Source organism: Paramormyrops kingsleyae, chromosome 4 (genome assembly GCF_048594095.1).
Source record: "Paramormyrops kingsleyae isolate MSU_618 chromosome 4, PKINGS_0.4, whole genome shotgun sequence".
NCBI lineage: Eukaryota > Metazoa > Chordata > Actinopteri > Osteoglossiformes > Mormyridae > Paramormyrops > Paramormyrops kingsleyae.
Window position 1 is genome coordinate 42,570,601 of NC_132800.1, and position 15,383 is coordinate 42,585,983.

At 47.7% G+C, this 15,383-nt stretch overlaps 1 protein-coding gene across 5 annotated transcripts in view; it reads right to left on the reverse strand.

Annotated features, from left to right (window-relative positions):
* Positions 1–14,777, reverse strand: part of cnksr2a (connector enhancer of kinase suppressor of Ras 2a) — a 37,736-nt gene extending 22,959 nt beyond the window's left edge. For 2 of the 5 annotated variants that reach the window (XM_023845219.2, XM_023845217.2), the window contains exons 1-5: positions 14,324–14,776; positions 6,674–6,837; positions 4,567–4,769; positions 2,631–2,736; positions 370–411 (exon numbers count right to left, since the gene is read on the reverse strand). In XM_023845219.2, coding sequence (XP_023700987.2) covers positions 370–411; positions 2,631–2,736; positions 4,567–4,769; positions 6,674–6,837; positions 14,324–14,387 — 579 coding nt within the window. In that variant the 5' untranslated portion in view covers positions 14,388–14,776. Of the gene's footprint in view, positions 1–369; positions 412–2,630; positions 2,737–4,566; positions 4,770–6,673; positions 6,838–14,323 lie in introns of all 5 variants that reach the window. The other 3 variants (XM_023845220.2, XM_023845218.2, XR_002842145.2) reach the window with 2 other exon arrangements.
* Positions 14,778–15,383: the final 606 nt, after the last annotated feature.

Below are 15,383 nucleotides of genomic sequence, written 5' to 3' on the forward strand. Positions count from 1 at the left end.
ACACCAGTCCTACCTCTTCCTCCCCCTGTGTAAAGCCAGTCATGTCTCTTCCTGCCACTGTGTAACGCTGGTCCTGCCTCTTCCTCCCCCTGTGTACAGTAAATCTGGTCTTGTCTCTTCCTGCCCCTGTGTAGCACCTGACCTGCCTCTTCCTCCCCCTGTGTAATGGTAGGGAGTCCTCCAGCACAGGGTGACATGGATGGTTGTCTCTATGACATCAGCTGGCTGCGGGGACACCGAAAGCAGCCCCTGTTTCCCAGGAAGACTTTGACCTCATTTACTGGAACAGGCTGCTTGGTTGTTTTTGTGGAGGCAGGAGGGTCCACTCCAAGCAGAGTGTATCCCCCATTTCCACTTTGAAATACTTACCACATGCAGGATTTTGTTCTCTGTTTCATACACAGTACAATCCTAAAAACAGAGAGAGAAGGAGAGAGAGAGGGTGAGAAAGGCCAGTCAACAGCTGCTCTGCTTGAAAAAGGATCACAGAGCAACGGCATCCTCTGCATACGTAACAATTATATTACTGATCATTGCTCAGTGAATTCACCTGCAGGAAGCAGAGTCTCTGAGATAGACAAAGTGACACTTGGAACCGGCACATGCCCACCGCAAGCAGTCAGGGATCATGCCCACGGGAAAATCACCATCACCATCTAGCCACCATCCGCCGCCATCCTGCTGTTGTCACGGTTACATGCTATGTGTGCAGTGCTGAAGCCCCATTCCAAATCCGGTCCAAACCCAAATACAGACAGATAAGACGTCCAAAACCCCAAACCCGACATAACAATAATTACGTGGTATCATTTGGGAAAAGGTGCCATCATTATCTGTTATCACTTCATAACTCCGGGCTGACAAATGACAGATTACTCTGGCAGATGCTGGTGCCACATCTGGACCAGCCAAAGCCCAGGCAGCACCACATTGCCAGACTGCACTGCATCATCAGGTTGTGCCGCATCGTCAGGATATGCCAGATCGTCAGACTGCACCACATCACCAAGCTGTGCAGTATCACTATGCAGTACTACATCCCCATGCAGCACCACATCACTATGCAGTATCACATCACCAACTTATGCCTCATCACCATGCAGAGCTGCATCACTAGGCTGTGCCACATAACTAGGTCGCACTACATCACCACACCGTGTCATTTCACCAGTCTGTGCCACATCACTATGCAGCACCGCATCACCACCCTGCACCACATCACCAAGCTCCACCACATCACTATGCAGTGCCGTATCACCACCCTGCACCACATCACCATGCAGGGCCACATCACCAGGCTATACCATATCACCATTCAGTGGCCATCAGGACTCATCACACTGGCTGCATTCCCTGGGCACTCAGGATTGGCTGCTCATTTTAACAACTGCATCATGACAGTTCTTTGCTTTGGTCCTTCATTGCCCTTTTGCTCATTGTGGCTTGGACATGGAGTCCATCATGAGGACCATCATCATCATCACACCCCGTAGCTCATCTCCACTGCTGTTGATCCCCAGAGTTGGACTGGTAAAACCAGATCCCAGAGACAGCCCGTGACTGCACTTATGGTCAGTGGCAGCTTCCGAATAGCACGGATGGTCAAAGACAATCCCGACTGCACTGACAGTCAGAGACAGCTGCTGACATTACTGATGGTCAGAGACGGTGTCTAACCACACTGAAATTCAGTGACAGCCCCGACCACATTCACGAATAGAGACAGTCCTGACCACACTGAGGGTCAGAGACAGGCTCCCGACAGCACTGATGGTCAGTGATAGCTCCTGACCACACTAATGGTCAGAGACGGCTCCCAACCATACTCATGGACTGAGACAGCTCCTAGCTATACTATGGGTAATTGAAGCTCGATCGGTCAGCTCCTCTGCACGACAAACCCCCACGACACCCCCCAGGAGGAACACAGCCCCATGTAGTGACGCAGTGACCCATTTCGGGGCTCGTGTAACGTCCTGTAACGTTTGCTGCTCTATAAAAGACCAGCAGGAGGAGTAGGATTCCCCACAGGCTCCATTCAGATCACACAGCTCCCTGGCCTGGAAACACACATTTCAGCCTCACTGATGACGATGATGGTGAGCATGGTGATGGTGATGACGATGGTGATGGTGAGCATGGTGATGGTGATGATGATGGTGGTGAGGATGGTGATTACGATGATGAAGGTGAAGATGATAAAAATGTGGTTGGTGGTGATGATGATGAGGATTGTGATGGCAAAGATTATGGTGCTGATGATGATAATGAAGATGATGGTGAGGATGGTGATGATGATGATGGTGAGGATAATTATGATGATGGTGATGAGGTGGATGGTGAGGATGATGGTGGTGGTGATCATGATAATAATGATGATGGTGACGATGATGATGAGGATGGTTATGACTGTGATTGTGGTGCTGATGATGAGAATGATGATAATGTTGAGGATGATATTGTATTCCCTGGTATATACAGTAAGTGTGAATGTGCTAATCTATGGTTCTATTTGCTGTTGTGTGACTCCATTTGAAAGCAGTTCCTCAGGTCACACCAGCATTAAGGTTAGGTTAGGGTTTGAGTTAGGGTTAAGCGAATGTGATCGTGATGCATGTTTGAAAGGTTACCTGTTGCACGATGGTGGTGAGCTCCAGGCACAGTTGGATGACACTGTTCCGGGTCACTGAGTAATCTGTTACTGCAGCAAAGGGAGATCTGAAAAACAGGTAGCATCTGAGATAAACCATTAGGTCATTCTTTACTCTGACCACTCCCGATAAACAGTGGGAGCTCTGTCTACCATAAGTGACAGGAGTATCTTCCAATAGAAAACCAACACCCTGCCCCTCTTGTTTAAACAGGATGTGACTGGAACATTTGTTGGACATGGCCACAGCACTTTATGTAACCATCTTATTAAACCTGCAGGCAGGGGTTATTCTCACATTCAAGCTTTTTCCACTCACATGCTGAGCTGGAGCCTTCTTATAAAAACTGGCTTGCAGGTATTTTTCCACTAACTGTGTATGCAGGCTCCATGGGAAGGGGGGAGGCAGCCGTGCTGGGGCCCAGTGTATGTTACAAAAGTATTGCAGCTTATAACCAGTAACAGCAAATGTGGCAGACAGAGAGACAAAATCAGAGAGACAGACAGAGGACAGGCAGGCAGACAGACAAGCAGACAAACAGACACACAGGCAGACAGACAGGCAGACAGACAAGCAGACAAACAGAGTCAGACAAACAGACACACAGGAAGTCAGACAGAGCGACAAACGTAACTGGGTAAATTAAGCATGGCAGACAAACCAGAAAATGACACTGCAACAAAAATCTTAACACGAGCCATAAGGAAACATCTAATGAGGTAGAACACCAAAGAAAATAAATGAATAAACTGGAAAGAAACTAAACAAACCACAGGTTCACATAAAGTCCTTGCAGTCGGGACATGATTCATTTATGTGAAAGGAGCAGAATTTGGCACACAGACAGGGCAGTAGAGCGCACCAAACACACATGGTTGCCCGGGGGTGGGGCAGGAAGGGGACCAAATCCGGAGGCAGGGTGCCAAGCACATTCACAGCACATGGCAAGGCCATTGGACAGGGAGACCACACCCACCCCATCACAAGCGACTCCAGGAACAGTGAAATGTAGACAGGGCAGACGGTCACAGGAAAGGCAGACAAACAGACGCGTTTATGTAAGCTTTACTCTTACTCATCTTCCGTTTGCTGCGCGACTGCTTAGGAGGATTATGTAAGAGAGCCAACATACTCGCCTCGGTGCAGCCTGGCGCACAATCTGCACACAGCTCCCTACTGTCTCACAGGGGGATTATGGGTAATCCATGGGAAAACTAACCTGCCATATTGTCTGTTTGAGTTGGAAGAAGACTGGGAAAGGCTGTAGATTGAGATTAAGTCAGGAAAAAAAAGTCTCTTGCTGAAGAAGTACCATGACTTCGCTCATCTCAAACTCTCAACACTAGCTGCCATTCTGCTCATTGACTGGAAGGAAGGTTCTGCTTCACCACTTGTCCACCAAAACAGACCTGAGGTTCCAGCACCTCAACTGAGGTCTTGGCCAGATGAACATCAATCTGCAGAAACCGTGGGCTTCAGGAGCAGCATGAGAATCTGGGGCCTACAGCCTGATGGCCCTAAAGCCGATTGTGGCTCACCTGTCCCCCCCCCACACCTGTTAGAGCACCCCCCCCCAACAGCCCATTAAAATTAAGCAATTAACTCTCCAAAATCATTATAATCCTATGAAAGAAGCCCAAACCTAATTGGGGTTAATCCAGGGGTTGCCAAGTCATGACACACACGGGTGTGTGTGTAAAGTGCATAGGGGATGGGGGCTCATGCTAATGATAACCCTGTTCACAGGCTCTGAATGCATTGAGGGGGCACTGACCTAGATTCTGCTCAGCATAGGGACAGAGTCATACTGGAAATGTGTCACTGTGTTACTCAGATGCTGGGAAGATGGTGCAACTGTGTCACTCAGCAGCGCCATACCACCATGCTGCTGTGCTATCGCGTCCGCCACACCAACCTGTCCAGCCAGGCCAGCAGGCTCTTGGCAGCGCCAATGAGGTCCACCACAGACGTCAGGAAGTCGTTGGGCAGCTTTCGTGCGCTGCGCCCATCATAGTGCCCGCTGCGCCGCCGGCCCGTGATAAAGTTCTGCAGGTTCTTGGCTGAGGCATTCAGCTTGTGGGACAGTGTCTTCAGGTTCTCTGTCTCCAGCCCGTAGTTCTGGGGTGCATTGGGAGGGGCACATGCTGAGAGTATGGCGCACATGCAACCATCCCACCTTCAAGATGCCACAACAACATTGGCCCCCCTGGGAACCTCTGTCCGATTGACCGCCTGTTACCAACAGACTAGCTGTGATGACCCAGCGGGACCAGCACCTTTTGATTGGGCCCTCGAGCTGTGGGGGAGGCGTATGCATATCCCCGAGGACGGGGAGCACAGCTGAAAGGAGGTTAGGAAAGCCGACTGACAGTTTTCCTAATCTTCTCACCGAGGGCATACAGCACTGTGGGAGCAATACCAGGCCAAGCCAGAGGGACAAGCTCCAGAAGAGAGGGAAGGCAGAGGAGGAAAGGGCAGCAGAGGGAGCAAAAAACAGACAGAGACAGAGGGAGAGGCCAGGAGTCCCCGGGCTTTTAATGATGAGGAAATTATCTCCCTTCCCTGCTTGGATGAACTGGCCCAGCAGCAGTGCAGAGGTAATAGGAACAGAGAGATCTGGAAACAGGCAGGAGCCATAGCGGCACCGGAAAGCCAATATCAATTATGCACATTTAGTATTATAATAATAACTCAGAATAGGCTATAATAAGCTGTTAATAACCTGAAGCAATAAGTGAGCTGGGTATTTGAAGCCATGAAAATAACAGTCAAAAAATAAAATGTAAGAACACTGAAAGAAATCGGCTAGCCAGTCGAGGAGATGGTTGGACCTGTTTTCAAGAGGATGGTTAGGCCACGGGGCAAAGAACCACAGGACATGAAAAGCGTCGCCTCCTGTATCCTGAAGGACTCATTCGAGTAACATTCAACCGTTCATTATGACCAGAATCGGCTAAAAAAGGAGGACCAGAAGTAGGACCTCAGCCAGCTACCCTGAACCGAGTAGGGAAGGTATGTAATGTGTGCAGTGGTGCCTTATCAATATTAGTTTAGGTGTACATAAGTGATTCAGACTCTGTCTGTGTGTACAGGCATGTTTCCTGTATTGAGAAGTATAAGGCTAGATGACAGACCCCTCCAATGATAGTTATCCACTATCAGCTCTAATTGTAGTAGTCAAATTCCGGCAGAAATATTAACCCTTTTTCAAACCAGATATTGTGACACCATCTCTGAGTACAAGCTGTCTTTTATGCTGGTTATTTTGTAAAAAATACAAGGTGAGGAACTCCCCCACATCATGACAAGAGGGTAAGAGTGTGAGTCAGACACCTCCTTCATCCAGATGATGTCATGTGCAGGTTTTCAGGGGCACTGAAAGTACAGGGATCACCATCAGCACTCAGCTCATCTTGCTTAAGATGGATGTCATTTGAATGCACAGTCCCATTTCAGCAGGCTCTGTACTGCACGCATCAACACAGCTGTGGTTGTCATGGCGATCCATAGGTCTGTGAGCATTTGGAACATTAGGTAAGCTTCGGGGTTTAACCGTGGATACAAACATTCGTTCACTCACTCATCCTACACTGATCCTTTCAGTGGAAAACGCATCTCAATAGCAACTCAGCTTTGGGAATAGAGGCATATAGGAGTAATACTCCTGGACCATTAAGGCATGCAAAAAGTGGATATCAACACAAGATATCAAGTCTATGCAGCCTTTTTGAAATCCTTCTTCAATTTCAATAAGACCAACAAGATTTCAGTGAAAAAACTGATAATTTTTAGGAAAAAAAGAATGAAATGAAGCACTGGTTCTGCTAATGTTTGTGCACCTTTAACCTTAATTTCACTGTAATCTATTAGCATGATTCTGCTGCTTTTCCCAGTGTTGGGAGGCGATCTCTGAAACTGAAACCAAAGAAGTGGGTTTAATAATGGAAAAAAGATATATAGGGCTTCATATTATAGTTTAAAATGGAGTTCTAATCAATGCAAAGACAGAGGAAGGACCTTACCAGTGCACATAGTAGGTCCACAGCCTCCAGGATGAGCTCCTGATGGCCAATCCGTGACACACCCAAGTCCTCCAATTCCTGGTGCGTGATACGTAACAACTGGTCTCCACCCACTTGCTCCCGTTCAAAGTTCTTAATGTACTGCTGCAGGCAGTCGTCCAGGCCTGGGGCAGAGAAATCCCACATGAGTACACCAACCCAGGGTAAAGTAAAGAGAATCCCTGCATTGGTTCACCAACCCAGGTCAGAGTACAGAGAGACCCAGCATCAGTACACCAACCAAGGTCATAGTACTGAGAGACCCAGCATTGGTACACCAACCAAGTTCAGAGTACAGAGAGACCCTGCATCAGTACACCAACCCAGGTCAGAGGACAGAGAGACCCGGCATCAGTACACCAACCCAGGTCAGAGGACAGAGAGACCCGGCATCAGTACACCAACCCAGGTCAGAGGACAGAGAGACCCGGCATCAGTACACCAACCCAGGTCAGAGGACAGAGAGACCCGGCATCAGTACACCAACCCAGGTCAGAGGACAGAGAGACCCGGCATCAGTACACCAACCCAGGTCAGAGGACAGAGAGACCCGGCATCAGTACACCAACCCAGGTCAGAGTACAGAGAGATCCCGCATTGGTACACCAATCCAGGTCAGAGTACAGCGAGTGCACAAAGCCAGCTTCCATTTGAAGAAGGACATGGCTAGGTGAGGAGGTGAAGAAGATAAAGAAGAAATGCCAGTCCCCAGCAACCAGCAGCCAGGACACAGTCTTGTTTGGATTCCTCCATTCCAGCTACCATAGGATAAACTGCATTGGTTTTATACATCAAATGCTGGAATATCAATAAAAGGCCTGGGCGTCAGCCTGTCATCAGTCACTGGCTTACATCAGCACTGAGGGTATGAGGAGAAAAAAGATGCTCTGTATCACACACCACTGAAACAGAGACAGAGGTGTGTGTGCAGGTGTGTGACCTCCCCCCCGGCACATCCACCCTCGGCTTCACCGCAGTCACTGACCGTGGCTCTGAGCCTCTATGGCACTCGCAACAGGGACTCCCTCAGAAGCTGCATTTTGTAAGTTCAACAGTGAGGAATAAATGAATAAATACATAAGTTAAGAGCCCCCCCCTACAAGCCTGACAACCACACATTCACACTCTACTCTCTCCTCTTCAGTATAGCTGCAAACAGAAACTCAGCCCAAGTTAATCACATCACAACAGATTTTATTTACTTTTTTGGGTGCCACGTTGATACCAAAATGAAGCTCTTCAAATACATTGTGAATCTGGAGGAATCTGGCAGTATGAGATGCAGCCCCTGGCTACTGTCACACCGCTGGACTAAATGTACATTCACAATGAAAGCAAATGCCATCAAGCCAACGACACATCAGTGGTTAGACTCACCAACTGAATTAATCTGCATCCGTGCGCATGGATGCCGGCAGAATAGTAACATCACTCATGATAAGAGTGCTAATTGGCTGCTAATCACTGGTACAACAGCCAGAGTGTTTGGTTTGGGAACCAGCACTGTGCAGCTAACCCAGAAAGGTCCTTTAGGGTGCCCCTCTGTGTCATTCATCAGCAGCAGAGACAGAAACAGGCCAGCTAACATTTCATGCAAAAATCTTAGCCACACATAGTCTCACACTTGCAGAGATACTTAGCATATGTCACAAATTCACCCCCAGTCATGCTCTCACATTTTCCGGGGTGACAGATGACAAGACACACCATTAATAAACACTTGTTGCTACTTCCTAAGGCTTCCTAGCCGCCAGGGCATGATGCTACCTTTCCCCTGGCCCCGGTTTCTTGGGATGTTTTGGGTACCCTGTCACATTATACTTCACATGACCTGGTCCCCCTAAGATGCACTAGGAGATAGCAGAAAGAAAGGTGCTCAAGGGCATTGATTCGGTGTTAGTGAGGTTCCCAGATTCAGAGCTGTACAGAAGGGTTGCCATGCAGATTTAATAATAGTACAGAGCTGCTGAGGTCCAGGACTCCAGGCTTTGGTTCTCAGAGACCTTGGAGTGTGCTCTGCACGTCTTCTGGGGAAAATGCCATCTGTGTACTGTAACTGTGTTGGTAAGCAGCAGTTGTGGGTTTACAAATAACTAAAGGGCACCATGTTTAGCCAGCTGTCTATAGGAAAGCTCAAGGCTACTGGGATCGAATGCTTTTGTTAAGTACAGAGTTGAGTTATTGTGTCACTATATATGTCTCACAGTCTGCACTGTTCAGCATGTTAGTAAAGCACAATTCAGGTATGTAGAATAGGGATTCTCGCACTTCCCTTGTCCTTTTTGTGGAGCACAGTGACATATGCATCTTTCCACTGTTTCTGAAAACAGGCGTTTGTGAGTAAGAGCTTTACTCAATGGCTGTGCCTTCGATGGCTTGGATGTTCCCAAAATTTTCTGCTGTGCTTTAGGCGGATATTGGCCAAACTTTAGAGAACCGTGGGATTGACTACAATGTGGGTGTCATGTGAGGTTTGGAAGTGAGTCAAGTATGGAAGAGTTAATAGCATTTGTATGACTGACGAGGACACAGCCAACCCTCAAGGACTCTGGCGATCCTTATGTAGATTTTACCTATGAACTGTTCTGACGGGAAGCTTTGCTGTTCGGGCGGCACACAGGTTTGATGGCTACAGAGAATGTGTGGAAGCTCTGAATTTCTTTTGCCTTTTTTAAGCCTCAAAACACCCACCATATTTGCAGAGTCTCTTATATCTCTGCTGTGATGCTAGAGAAGTGAGTTGTAAGTGTGCTGGAGCCTAGGCGTGTGCAGCAGGCTGGCTGCAGGGACGTAACACCTGCAGCTGAGGATTAACATACAGAGTGAATAGAGTGTATAAAGTTCTCCTCTTTCTCTTCTCTTTCTGTTACAGCCCTCATTCCTCATTATGTGACAGGAAAATGAGGAGAACGAGGTACACAAGAAATGGGGTGAAACACAGCAATTGAGGAATGCTGACAGGGAGTAAGACTGACAGAGGAATGAGGGCTGTACCAGAAAGAGAGGAGAAAGAGGAGAACCCAGTCCTAAGAGCTGAGGCTTTGTAGTTGGATTGTTCTCAGTCTTGTGTTTTAATAGACCCGAACAGTGATTTATGAACTATAAGGACGCAGCACAGTCTCATTTATCTCTCACTGTGTCAGTGAGGATACAAACACTCAGCTGTCTCACTGTCTCAGTGAGGATACAAACACTCAGATGTCACTGTCTTAGTGAAGACACAAACACTCAGCTGTCTCACTGTCTCAGTGAGGATACAAACACTCAGATGTCACTGTCTTAGTGAAGACACAAACACTCAGCTGTCTCACTGTCTCAGTGAGGATACAAACACTCAGATGTCACTGTCTTAGTGAAGACACAAACACTCAGCTGTCTCACTGTCTCAGTGAGGATACAAACACTCAGCTGTCACTGTCTCAGTGAGGTCAAACACTCAGATGTCACTGTCTTAGTGAAGACACAAACACTCAGCTGTCTCACTGTCTCAGTGAGAACACAAACACTAAGCTGTCTCACTGTCTCAGTGAGGACACAAACATTCAGCTGTCTCACTGTCTCAGTGAGGATACAAACACTCAGCTGTCTCACTGTCTCAGTGAGGTCAAACACTCAGATGTCAATGTCTTAGTGAAGACACAAACACTCAGCTGTCTCACTGTCTCAGTGAGGACAAAAACATTCAGCTGTCACTGTCTTAGTGAGGACAAACACTCAGCTGTCTCACTGTCTTAGTGAGGGCATAAATATTCTGTCTCTCATTGTCAGTCCCTGATATCGCTGTGCCTCATTAAAAAGATCATTGGTCATAAACACTTTCCTGATGTTCAGATGTCCGGCATGTTGCTCTGAGCCCAAACTGTGATGCATTTAAACAGACTTCACAGCTCAGTGGACCTGTGCTGCACTCAGATCCTCTATCCTGGGATCAGGGAGTCCATGCCAGCCTGTTCAGTGTGATTCAGTGCTGACTCACTCCACTGCCACCCACGGGCTGCACATCAACACACTTCTACACACATCTAGAGAAACAAAAAGTCACCTAGAGCAGGCAGTACGCCCACTCAGCACTGCGGTTGTGTGTGTGTGTGTGTGTGTGTGTGTGTGTGTGTGTCATTATTACATTGTTGGGACCAGATTTCTCCACAATGTGATAAAAACCTGTAACTTCTTACCTTGTGGGGACATTTTTATGGCCCCCACACGGACAACCTCAACTTCGTAAAAATCTGCAATCAAAAAACTAAAAATGCCAAAAGCCTTTTAATATGTTTGATTAATTATGGTTAGGATTAAGGCTGGGTAGGAGTTGTCATAGTTGGGATTTTAGGGTTATGCCCATGGAAATTAATGGAGAGTCCCCATAAATATATGAATACATGGACCGTGTGTGTGTGTGTGTGTGTGTGTGTGCTTTGTGTCTGGGGGTTATGTATATATTACATTATGTGATAAAAACCAGTTATTTTGATGTTGTGGGGAACATTTTTGGTCCCCTTTTTAAAAACTACAAATGTCAAAAGACATATTTTGTTTGGTTTCTTATCGTTAGGGCTGGGTAGGAGTTAATTTTGTCATTGTTGAGATTAGGTTTTTTCTCATAGAATGAATGTCCAGTCCCCACAAATATATGAATAGAAACGCGTGGGGGTATGTGTGTGTGTGTTTAGTATACTGGTGCTCACGTGTGTCTTTGGGGTTTATGTGTGTCTACAGTGTAGATGACTTATTGTGTGCATGTCAGTCGGATTCTCCTGCTAGTGTGGCTAAAACAGATGAAGATCCAGAACCAGCTGTCTGCTAAATGGATAAAGATTTATCCATTTGAAATGTCCCGTGAACATCTGACCCCAGCCATACACAGACAGTGCACACTCTGCTTTTGGCTCTTCAAAATGCCAATAACTAAGCAGTAACATTCCAGTCACTGTTCTCATATTGTTTCTCAACACGATTCAAACATGTGCCGACACAGTACAGCCACCACACTGCAGCGGCAGCAGTGCTTACCGCGACTTTCAACTCTGTGTGACACATCCATGGGGCACAGTCATCCTTCAGCACAAACACGGGCACAGTGCAACAGTCAAACAGCATGGCCCTGTCAGGTCTGTTGCCCTGTGCTCCTCGCAGTCACAGGAGGAGGAATTATACTGTGCTGGTCTGGAGCAGGGAAGGCAGGGTGTCCATTAACGCCATCGTGATGTGGGGCTTCCTCTGATGATGTCACTCGAGGGCTCAGGGGCCAGCAGTAGGCCTTGTTGTCAAATTACACACGTGTGTGGCTGACTGCATCTGTCCATGCGCACTGGTTTTAAAGTTTTTGTGGAAACAATTTTCAGGAAAACGTATTAGCTTAAGAATCAATGGGAAATCCCCACGCTGACAGAGATGCCGGCATCTCAATCCGCTCCCTGCAAGGCTCATTGTCTCCAATTCACTTTTGTTCACTTACAACCACTTTCTGGGCTTTTTTAATTCCTTACAAAGGGAACAATGGTGATCTCTGCGAATCAGCAGGCCCCCTGCTGTGGTAGGGGGGTAAGCAGTGCTTGAAAAATCCCCTACAACAAGTTTGTTAGAAAACATGGCGCGTTAAGTTACAATCTGCACTGAGCAAAATAAACACTGAACCGTCCTTCATGACTGCCCGCAGTCTTTAAGCGATGTTCACATGGGCAGAGATAGAGGTGAATGCCAGAGAGACAGAGACAGCATTTAAACTGACTAACACACTGAGGTGGTCATGTTGGCTGTAGGTTTCACAGCATATAGCTTAGAGCAGGGGTCACCAACCTTTTTCAAACTGAGAGCTACTTCACGGGTACTGAATTTCATGTATAATAAACATGTTTTAAATGCCTTTTTTTGGTTTTGTCATTTTCAAATCTATATAAATGCAAATGTGATTAAAGAAGAATAGCAACAGGATAAAATTTAATTTTAGACGCTGCTCACTGGTGAGTTGTGCTATTTTTAGAACAGGTCTGCGGGTGACTCATGTGGTCCTCGGGGGCATCCTGGTGCCTGCGGGCACCATGTTGGTGACCCCTGGCTTAGAGCAATGTGTGAAATGTGTGATTTTCCTTACATTTCAAAGCATAGAAACGCATAACTACCACATCACCGACTGGCCACCTACTAACCTATGCTGGCTGGAACTTGCAGTCCTAGCTGAGTGACAAGGAGGCTGAGCTCCCCCCTCTCCTCCGCGTAAACCAGCAGGGCACTGGGTGCAGGGTGACGCTTCCCAGCTAGGCTGGGTAAGACGTCAGCTGTTCCACAAAAGGCCCCTTTAGGAAATGAGGCTAAGTGGTCCCAAAATGTGGCCCAGATCTGGCCCTAATCCCAGATGGTTTGGACTTGAGCGAGCACATGGCTCTGGCGTGGCCTGCACACAGAACCCACCCCACCGAGCCTTTCTGGGGAGCCGCTGTACAGCTGGCGCTCACCCCCACACTCTGAATCACACTCGACTCAAGCGAAGGGGGGAATCGCTCTGACTGCAGCAGAAGCAGCTTGCTGGCATTAGACAGGTGGCTTAAACTCCACAGTTAGTGCCTGGAAGAAGCATATCTTCAGGGGTAACAGCAAAGCTCTGCATGCCCCTCACTGTCTCGCTATTCCTCCCCATCCTTACCCAGCACCTTTCTCTCTCACCCTCTGCCTGCCTCTCCTGCACATCTCGATTTCTGCTGGGGTAGTTTGTTCATCTTCAGTAAACAACATGTTCTGGAAACTATACTTTATTTTGGGGACTTAGTGACTCCTCTGCTCTGCTTCTTATATGTTATGGGAGCGCAGACAGAGTCAGAGTCAGGCCTGGCCACGTTAAACATCCCAGCATTAGGAGAATCAGAGTGAGACACTGCAGCAGCTCCCCTTAGCCTGCAGAAAGCTCTCTAACCATGGAAGACATAGACATGGCCATTAAGTGCCAGGATCTGAGCGCCAGGTGACATAAATTGGAGGGAAAAAGCAGGTCGTCACTAGTGTGAGGCACTCACTGCCAACCCATAACAATATAACCCCCCCTGTACATCAGAACAACCTGATCACCACATCCAACAAGTGCCCCCCCCCCCCCCCCAGCGTAACACGTTACGTTGTCATATTCGGGGTAATATATAGGCCTAGGCTGCTTTTGTGGGTTAATCTGTCGCCATGTATTATCTTTCACGCCCCTGAACTGTAGTATAACAGCTGAATCAGTATCTGAAATGCTTTCTGAGGTAGGTATGGTGATTCAGCGCCCAGGGTCTGGCTGTATAGGTGGTATGCCCGCGGGATCACACTTAAACCAGGACGGTCACTTGGTTCATGTGCCATACCCTGATCGACAGCGGGTCAGCATACCATGGTTATCCCTGTGTCTCTTTATTATTTCACCGTATTCGCACGTTATTAGGTGACACTGTGATTATTTATGTACAGCAAGCAGGCAAAAACTTGTTAAATGAACGCGAAGTAGTCACAGATGCTTTTATACTTTGAACGATGCATTATTTGATTCAATGCGTAATAAGACATAAACACAACTCGTAACCACCAATTCATGAAGCGCAGCTCATGAATACACACGGACACTGGGACTGTCGGCACACCCCCTACCTTTCATCCAGTCCACCACCTGGCCCGGAGTCCACTTGCTCACCGGCTCCATCACCAGCGCCATGGGCAAACTTCGCGCACTTACAGAGTAGGCTGTTCTTTGTGTGGATCACCCCGGATCAGCCTGTCAGTCCGTTTGCAGATGGCACGATCGGCATCCTCCTCAATGCCGGCGGCATCGCTCACATCTCAGTACTACCCTGCGCATCCGTTCCTGAGCCCAGGTAGACCAGCCACCTATCTCCGGCTTTTTTACGTTTCCTCTTTTTAAATCCGCCTCCGCAGCAGTATAAAGTGGGCCGGATTTATATATTTGTGTCTGGAAACGTTTCGCATTCTCCGTGCAGTAGGGCTCGTTTCGGGCAGCCTGGCTTTCCTCGAACTGCCTCCGAACCGCTTGTCCGCGCAAACGTATTTCTCTCTCTCTCTCTCTCTCTCTCTCTCTCTCTCAGATTCATTTCATCCTACCTCCTCTCTCTCTCTCTCGCTCCTTCCCTTGCGCTGATAAATTCACCCCCCCCCCCGTCCTCTCTGTCTCTCTCCAAGTTCTCCCTCCATTATTAGCGCGACAGGCATAATGGTATTGTCAGAAATGCGGATATAATAAAAGAACAGTGAATGGTACACTGTGAGCGACATATTGAAACATGATCTCCATAAATAAGCGAACTGAAACCGGGCATCATTACAGTAGGAGCGGCAGCAGGAACCCCAGTGTCGCACTGTACCCCTGTGCGGACTGTACACCCCTGCGGGCTGCCTCAGATGGAAACTGATTTTTATACCCATTCTGTATCTCCGACAGGAGGGTTTATTCACGTCAGGCTGGCGTTAAAATGCCGAAGGCTCGAGGCAGCTATTGGCTTTCACTGTGTTATACATCAAGCCTGGTGTGGAAAAAAAACTTAAAGACTAGCTGGGCTAATGTCACATAATGTTTTTCGAGGGAATTTTTCAGGGGCTACAGTGACTCTCCAAAGACTGTACCAGGAATGGAAAACATCTGAATATTAAAGTAGAACATATGCAATTAACCATAGGAAACTGCAAGGCACCCTTA